This window comes from Melospiza georgiana, chromosome 11 (assembly GCF_028018845.1).
Source record: "Melospiza georgiana isolate bMelGeo1 chromosome 11, bMelGeo1.pri, whole genome shotgun sequence".
NCBI classification, from domain to species: domain Eukaryota; kingdom Metazoa; phylum Chordata; class Aves; order Passeriformes; family Passerellidae; genus Melospiza; species Melospiza georgiana.
Window position 1 is genome coordinate 14,853,585 of NC_080440.1, and position 8,715 is coordinate 14,862,299.

Consider the following 8,715-nt stretch of genomic DNA (forward strand, 5'->3'; position numbering starts at 1 on the left):
CTCTCTGCCCCCGCCGCGGCCCCGCCCCTGCCCATATTGGGCCGCCCCGCTGCCCCCGCCGCGCCTCATTGGCTGTGGGTGCGCGGGGGGCGGGGCCGGGCGGGGGCGGGCCCGGCGTGTGCGCGGCGCGGCGCCGGGCGGGGCTGAGGCGCGGCCCCGCCGCCGCCCCGCCTCCCGAGGCATGACTCGCCGAGCCGCCGGCCGAGCGCCGCTTTAATTGAGGCCGCCGGCATGGGGCGCAGCGCCTAGGGCAGGACGGGGGCCGCCGCGCTCCGGGCCGCACGCACCGCGCACCCGCGGCCGTGCTGAGCGGAGCCGCGTCCGGCGTAGCGCAAGACCGACCCAGCGGAGCGGGGCCGCGTCCGGACGCCGCGTGGGTGGCCGGCGGGCCGGGCGCTGGCGGCCGCCGCTGCCGAGCCCCATGAAAACGCAGGTCTGGGGGAGCTCCCCGCGGGCGCCCATGGCTGCGGCGATGCCGTGCAAGAGCGCGGAGTGGCTGCAGGAGGAGCTGGAGTCGGGCGGCGGCCGCTCGCTGCTGCTGCTCGACTGCCGCCCCCACGAGCTGTTCGAGAGCTCGCACATCGAGACGGCCATCAACCTGGCCATCCCCGGGCTCATGCTGCGCCGCCTCAAGAAGGGCAACTTGCCCATCCGCTCCATCATCCCCAACCACGAGGATAAGGAGCGCTTCGTTAAGCGCTGCAAGGCCGACACGGTGCTGCTCTACGACGAGGCCACCGCCGACTGGCAGGACAGCGGTGCCGCCACCTCCGTGCTGGGGCTCCTGCTCCAGAAGCTGCGCGATGACGGCTGCAAAGCCTATTACCTGAAAGGTGAGGCGCCCCTCGCCCTCCCTCCTGCCCCGTCCCGCTCCCGCAGCCCTTGTCCGTGTCCCCCTGCGCAGCCCCTGGCCGGCCGCTCCATCCCTAGGGTGCTCATCCGCTGGTCGGACGGAGGTGGCTGACTCGTTTTGCTTCCTTCTCTTATCCGTTCTGCCTGATTTGTTTCTATTTTTCTCTATTATTTTTTTTCTCCCCCCCCTCTGCATCCCGCTTTAATCCCCCGCACAAAATGGTCGCAGGCTGGAAGCGGCCGGGAGCGCCCCGCTCCTTCCTGCGTCGCCTCCCCGGTAGCGGCGGGAGGAGCCCCCCCAGGCTCGCCGCCGGCGCGGCCCCTCCAGCGCTGCCCCGTCCCAAAGCGATCCCGGCTGGGCAACGCCGGGCGCCCCTCGCCTCCGCTCCCCGGAGGGAGCTTCCCCGCGCCGGCACCAGGCTCCTCTCCAGCCCTCCGGGAGGAATGGCTGGGTTTTGAGGGACAAGAGAGCCCTTCTCTTGTTTTATTTTACCTCCCCACATAACCTAAAAGCTCTCGCTAGGGTAAACTCCCCCTTTGCCAGGCCGTGATGGTCTGGGAGAGGGCAGCCCGGCTCCCCCGGGACACGGCGATGCGGAGCGGGGAGCTGCGCTGCGGGGGAGCCGAACCCCGCACACACCCCTCCGCCAGGGCAGGGGGTGCTTTGGGAGCTTTGGTTTTTTGGGGTGTTTTTGGCCATTTTGGAAGATCGCAGCGGGCTGAGCAGAGCCCGCAGCTGGGCTGCTGGGACCCTTCCCATCCTCCCAGTGCTCCCGATCCGGTCGCTGGGTGGCGGCTTTGAGGCAGGAATAACAGGAGAGCGGGGGAGCGTGAGTGGGGGAGAGTGGTCAAGAAAGTTGCCACTTGCGGCTCTTTAAAAAACACGGCTGTTCCTTGATAGACCCTTTTTGGGGAGCCGGAGAAGCCCTGGTGGCGGGGTGGGGCGGCAGGGGGACAGTCAGGTATTTGGGGACCGGCCCTCGGGGCTGCGCAGCCCGCACACGCCTCCTTCAAAACATGGTGAGGGGCCAGCACAGGGGTTGATCCCATTCCCCCTCGACCCTCCGATCCCTGCCCGTGGGCGAGTCTCCCATCCTATCAGCTCATCCCCATGGGCTCCGTTGCTCCCTCCTCGCTTTGCATTCCCGCTTCTCTCCCGGTCGTGCTCATCCCCAGCAGGAAGGAGCGGTTTTAAAGTTACTCCTCAGCTCTCCCCGATGGGCAGGGGAGGAGCTGAGCCCCTTTCTCTGCCTTTTTCCGGGAGCCTCGGTGGGAAATGTTTCTAATTAAAATTCCAAAATGGCTCCTCGGCGCTGTCTGGCGGCGCGGGGGGAGGAGGAGGGCGAGGACGAGCCTTTTTCATGAATGGATGTGGCAGGAGCTGTCTGTCCTGCTCAGTGACCCCGCCACAACCGCCGAACCCACTAACGAAGTTTCCAGGAGCCCTTTCTAATTAAACCATTTGTCAGTGTCAGATCCCGATGGCTGAGCTCCGCTTTAATACCGCCTGGAAAGGAGGTAGATCGGTGGGGTTTTTGCTTCCCTGCCTCTGCCTTCCTTCCCAAGCAGCTGAGCTGAAGAGCCAGAAAAAGTCTTAAGGGCAGACGTGAAGGGTCCCATCTCTCTGCTCCCCTGCTGTGCTTTGGGTGAAGAACAAACCTGTGACACTGCTCTGTTGCAAAACCTATTTTGTAGTAATAAAATAATTTCGAGGATCAGTCTGTGGCAAAACTTAGGGTCTTTTTTCGTGCTTGGAGGTGAATAATTTCGTGGAGTTTTAGTGCCTGGGATGAGTGTGGGGTGGTTGTCCCTGATCTGTCTTTTCAGACACGAATACTTTTCTCTCTAAGTGGCAGTAATAGCTCTTGCCTAAACTGCCCCAGACCCTTATTTTTGAGACGCTGGCAAGGCGAGATTGTGTCTTGGCATTGATTTTATTTGCGGATGTTTTTCTTTTGTGGTTGAGATTTGGCCCTATTTTTCACAAGCAATATTGAACTTTGCAAGAACCACTCCTTACTCTCCTGGGACCTGTTTGCTCAGTATCAGTTTGCCCAGGGAAGATAAGGGAGCAGGGAAATGCTTTTCTTGCTGTGATGTTGAAGGGATACCAACTTCTTGCTGGTAAAGACTTTCTGAGTAACATGTTCACAGGTGGAAGGATTACCCATCCTGAAGATTAAAACATCTTTTTCTTTCTCTCTGCCTCTCCCTTTCCCTCTCTCCTTTCCCCCTTCCAGGTGGCTTTAACAAGTTTCAGACTGAATATTCTGAGCACTGCGAGACAAACCTTGACAGCTCCTCACCCAGCAACTCTCCCCCAGCATCAGTCCTTGGCCTGGGAGGGCTGCGGATAAGTTCCGACTGCTCAGATGGCGAATCCGACAGGGAGCCCAGCAGTGCCACGGAGTCGGACGGGAGCCCCATCCCCAACAATCAGCCTGCCTTTCCAGTCCAGATCCTACCTTACCTGTACCTGGGCTGTGCCAAAGATTCCACCAACCTGGACGTCCTGGGCAAATACGGCATTAAGTACATCCTGAATGTGACTCCTAACCTGCCAAACATGTTTGAGCATGACGGAGAGTTCAAGTACAAGCAGATCCCCATCTCAGATCACTGGAGCCAGAACCTCTCGCAGTTCTTTCCCGAGGCCATTGCTTTCATTGGTAGGTAGTTGGCAGAACATCTCTTTTCATACTCACCGCTTGGGAATGTGGTGTGCTGCTTCTCAGGGCTGCTGCTGTCTGCAGCCTCACCTCTCCGGGGCACAGCATCAGCTTAGCAGCCGAGTGTCACGCTGTGAGGGGGCACATCTGGTGCATCTCACCCTGGCTGTGTTCAGGGAGGCCTCCCCTTCCAAGATTCAGCCCTCTTGCAGCACCTTAGCCAAGCTACCTGCAAGTGGTTGGACTGGCCCCACTGCCTCTCGCCTTTGTGTGGGGATTTGCACTGCTGTGAAATGGCTGAACCAGGCAGTGGGGAGCTCCTTTGCTGCTTTGCTTGGGGATGGGAACTGCTTTAGTGTGACTGCTGCCAGCAATTCCTTAGCCCCAAATGTGGTTAAAATCAGGGAGTGTGTGTGTGTTTTCTTTTCCTGAGGGGATTTGTAAGTCTAGTTGGGATCCTGCTGTAAGTCACCCTAGCATAACTAACTCCTTGTATGGATACTTCTCCTAAGGTAAGTGTCAACACAATGAGTTAGTGATTATAATTACACTGCAGAGCTTGGATGGAAAAACTGCTCTGTAGGCAGCCCCTACAGTTTTGGCTGGTGGTGGTGGGGTTCAGGAAGGAAGATCTCTTCTCTCAGGCCAGCCTTGACTTTGAGAATTGCTTCTTATTCTGTGGGGAGGTGTATGTTGGGCTGAACAGGGCTGTACACTTCCAGGTTGACCTGTGCTGTTTGCTCACAATAGTCATTAGCCTAATCAGCTCTGTTTTATGGGGGTGAATGGCACAGGCAGTAATAGCACTGTTAACTATTGAAAGCCCCGTGGCTCCGTGTCTGATTACAAACACTTGTATGGGTTAAGGAGAGGGGGACCTTTGCCTGCAGACTGAAGCCTGTGCAGCCTATTTCAGACCCCGTAGCTTGCGCTGGCTGTGCTGTAAGGTCTGAAATGGGGCAGAGCAGCCGTGGATCCTTGGCTGATCTTCAGCTGTCAGAAACCCTGATTCCCACACAGTCTGCTTTGCCCCTGGCTTCTGCCCTCCAGTAGCATGGCTGTGGTCATAAGTTGCTGCTTCAGTGTGTCTGATGTCCCAGCTGCACTTCCTGCGTGAGCAGAGCTTTAAACGTCAGGGGTGAGGTACAGTGTCCCTGCTGACATGTGGCATTTGGGATCTGTCTGCTCCAGTCAGCCCGTGTCTCTGTGAACACTGAGCTTGTACTTTCCAGTTAATGACAGGAAATGGAGGATTACCTCACTCTAAAACCAAACACCAAGAAATGCAGTGCAGGTCAGATGAAAGGCAAAAATGTCTGGAAAAATGTCGAACAGGAGAGCCTGGGGGGAGGGCTGGGTACACTGGGTGGTGATTGCCCACCCTACTGGAAATTCTTGCCTGGTTTTGGAGGTTGGGCAGAAAACCTGTTGTGGCTTGGGTCTGGATTTTTGTTTTTGCCTGCTTCTTCTTTGCCCTTCCCTGCACTTACGTTGCCAGAGTGTCTCTTCCCTCCGGCTTTGCCCGAGGATCCTCTTTCTCCTGCCACTTTTTCGCTCCCCGCCAAGCTCTCAGTCAAATGACTGACTTCAAAAAGGGCTGCCCAGAAGTAGAAGCAGCGCTGGGTACTTGCGTGCATTCAGGGCTCTCAGTGGTGTGTCCCTCTTTCAGCACTGAGATGTCAATTCATAAAGGGATCACGCTGTTCCGGCTGTGCGAGAGACAATGAGTGTGTGTGTGCTTTTCAGTTGGTGGCAAGGGAGGGGAAATTTCGCTGCTGTTCTCTCGCCATTTTTTGGTCCAGCCTGCATTCCTGCTTCCCGCTACCATTCATCCTGAGAGCCTCCTCCAACACAAGCGTTTGTTTGTGGTGAAGTGCATTTCTGTCGATCCTAAAGAACAATTTCACAATAAGGGAAGTTCCTGCACTTCAGACTCCGCTTAAATTGGCACTGGCTGCATTCATGTAACTTTCTAGTGGTAGGAGGACAGGAATAGCAGAAGAGAACAAACAGGTCATGTAGTGCTGGGCTGCAGCCTTGCCCTGAGTGCACTGCAGCCTTCCCCGGTTTAGTTGGAGTTGAGGTGGGTGTGCTGTGCCCAGCCACCAGCATCTCCCTGGAGCTGTTGTCCACAGCTTCATCTGCCTCCTTTGGGTTACTCCAACTCTTTTGAGTAGAGGGTTCTGATGTTCCCTAGGCAAGGGTTATGTTGCTAGACCTGATTGATAATTCTCAAGCACACGAGGTGCTTGGCCTTGCTGGGGATGTGCAGCTTTGCCATGCAGCAGAAATATCTCAGGAGCCCTGTGGGGAGAGATGTGGGTGTCCAAGGGACATGGGATGGTGTCACTAGGGGCAGGGGATCCAGTTCTGGCAGTCGTTGTGGTGCTGGGAGCTTGCAGCTGCCACCTGGCCCTGCTCCAAAGCCATGTGTTTTTGGTGCAGAATAATAGACTTCCCCTTCCCCTTGTCTTGTTTCAGATGAGGCCCGTTCCAAGAAGTGTGGGATCCTTGTTCACTGCCTCGCTGGTATCAGCCGGTCTGTAACAGTCACTGTCGCCTACTTGATGCAAAAACTCAACTTGTCCCTGAACGATGCCTATGACTTTGTGAAAAGGAAAAAATCCAACATTTCCCCAAACTTTAACTTCATGGGCCAACTCCTGGACTTTGAGAGGACTCTGGGACTCAACAGCCCCTGTGACAACCGCTCGCCCAGTGAACAGCTCTACTTCACCACCCCCACCAACCACAACCTGTTCCAGCTGAACACTCTGGAGTCCACATGAAGAGGACGCTGCCTGGTCGGGACCTCGAGCATCGAATCGCTTCTCTTGAGTATTTCAACTCTTACGAAAATATCTGTCTAGCCAGGCAGCTCTGAGATGAGTAGCTTCTCTGGGCAGAGGTGCCTGGTCGCTGCTTTAGGAAGGCTAATGCCGCTCACTAGGTATCCTGATCCAAGTGGTTTCAAGAGGTAGTGTTTTTACAGGGGGTTATTTAACAGGGGCGATGTTACAGCGTTTCGGACGCAGCTGTCACCGGCAATAACCGCTTTCCTGGGTCCATTGAGACTGTCAGAACACGCACACGTGTGAAGAGCTACCGGGGGTTAGCTTGCTGTGGAAAATGAGGAGATTTATGCACTTGGAAACCTTGAACAAAAGGTGTTGGGCCAAGACTGTTTTAAAACCCAAGTTTACTTTTTTTGATTTAAAAAGAAATAAGAAAAGGTAGATCTTACTCGAGCTTTGGGTTCAAACTCTTTTTAGATATGTAAGTTCTTGACTGTTTGTACAGACCAGGTTGCAAAACCAGTATTTTATTCTGTTTCTTGTTTGATCATTTATTTTTTTTTTTAATCAAATGTTTATATTGACCAAATGCATTTTGCACACTTTGTGAAGCCTTGGTATGTCCTGGCATATTACTGGGTACTCCAGAGAGAGATACATGCTGCTGCTGTTGTTGTTAGCATCTGGTAGGAAGCTTTGTTATGTGTGAAGGCCAGTTGGGCTTAACCGCAACCCCTTCACCACTCCTGCACTCACAATCACAAACTCTGCACTGATTCAGCCAAGGTGACTAAGCCGCAAGCTTTTTTTTTAATGCCACCCCTGCCAAAAACACTGTTTGCTATTGCCAGAGGTAAAACTCTCGTAGCCTCCAGAGCTGGTAGAAGCATGTCTGAGCCCGGCTTCATTCTCTGCTGCCTGTTGACTGATTTAACGTCATCCAGCTGGCCCGAAACCATTCCAGCTTCCCGAGTCCAGAAGGTAGTTGCAGTGCTGGCGTTTCTTGTGCACACTGGATTCTTTCCCACGTGTGCGGGGTGGAGGGGGAATGCAGCGAGCGCCTGGAGCAGAGCGAGGATTGTGTGGCGGGACAGGACTCGATCGTCACGCACGGAGCGCGTGAGGGGAGTGAGGAGGTGTGGAAACGATGAGGAGAGCATTGTAACAGAGAATTTATATATATATATATATATATATGAATATATATATTAACTGGCAAATTCTGAGATGATTGGAGCTTTCAACAGAGGTTCTGATTTTTTTTCTTCCTCTTTCGAATAACTTTATGCCGTGCCTTCTATTCTGAGAAGACTTGTATGTATTTCTGGCTAGTGTTTGGCAAATTCCTTTTACCAAGCTGGGAGGGGAGGAAGTGGTAATAATTTCTGGGAGGAGGGCAGAACGGATTTAGAGATTTCTTTATTGGCTGCAATGTAGTCCCTCCTTTCTCCCCCCTCCCTGTCCACTTTAACTCTCATGTTAGTGAAAAAAAAAAAAAGCCACGGATTTTTTTCTAAATATCCAGTTTTTTGTACTTTTTTCAAGAAAAATAAAAAATTATTAAAAAAAATCTCCATCTGGAGGAATGTTTGACGCTGTCACATCCTGAAACTGTTCTTTTTGTTAAAGATGTTATCAGAATGTTGGAATGAGCTTCTGTTTCTTGTTTTCTGGTTGTTTTTTGTTTGTTTGTTGGGTTTTGTTTGCCACAATGTTGGGATTGTGGGTCATTGGAAGGGAGAATGGGCATATAGTTGTGAGTGAGAAAATTGAGAGTATCCTAATTGCATCTTACCTCATGGAGGAATTTATTTTTTCAGGGATTTTTTGACAGTGCATCTCTATTGCATTACAGCTAAGCTGGTTTGTAAAGGCTTCCTGTGCTGTTAGTGGTCTTTATTCTTTAAAGGAAAAAAATAAGATGCATCTTCTGATTAGTAAAAATGAGAGCTTGTTAGTGAGGAATGGTTCTGCTTTCTGAGTTATGAAGGAAAATTAGTGACCCTATATATACTGATCCAATATTGGGACTTTGTTTATATTGCAAATAAATATTATTTTTTCTTTAAAAATGATGTTTGTGTCAGATCCTTGTCTAGCCTCTGCCCATATAAGGGCACGCTGCTCTTATCCATTTTTTTATGGTTGATTAGGATCCTTGTGTGACCATGGAGAGCATTTGCTGGGCTGTGTTCAAGTGTGGTGTTTGGTTTCATGCACAGCTTAATTTTTAAGACCTGTGGTAAAATGGAGAGGGGGAGGTGGGCGGGCGAGGAGAGGGATAGGGGGTATTGGATAAACTGGAGAACAAAGAACAGCTTGAGAATGGGACTGGCTTTGACCCCAGCCATTCCTCTGTGCCAAAAATAAATAGATAAACTAAAGACACTTTTGTTCGC

The 8,715-nt window shown here is 52.9% G+C and overlaps 1 protein-coding gene across 1 annotated transcript; it reads left to right on the top strand.

Annotated features, from left to right (window-relative positions):
• Positions 1–369: 369 nt before the first annotated feature.
• On the top strand, positions 370–8,389 carry DUSP7 (dual specificity phosphatase 7). Its single transcript, XM_058032188.1, has 3 exons — positions 370–833; positions 3,093–3,521; positions 6,003–8,389. Exons 1-3 carry the CDS (start codon positions 422–424, stop codon positions 6,308–6,310), a joined length of 1,149 nt encoding a protein of 382 aa, XP_057888171.1. The 5' UTR covers positions 370–421; the 3' UTR covers positions 6,311–8,389.
• Positions 8,390–8,715: the final 326 nt, after the last annotated feature.

Coding starts and splice junctions, on each gene's coding strand:
- DUSP7 (XM_058032188.1), top strand. CDS start 422: ATGAAAACGCAGGTCTGGGGGAGCTCCCCGCGGGCGCCCATGGCTGCG. Junction 834..3,092: donor CAAAGCCTATTACCTGAAAG/GTGAGGCGCCCC, acceptor TCCCCCTTCCAG/GTGGCTTTAACAAGTTTCAG. Junction 3,522..6,002: donor CGAGGCCATTGCTTTCATTG/GTAGGTAGTTGG, acceptor GTCTTGTTTCAG/ATGAGGCCCGTTCCAAGAAG.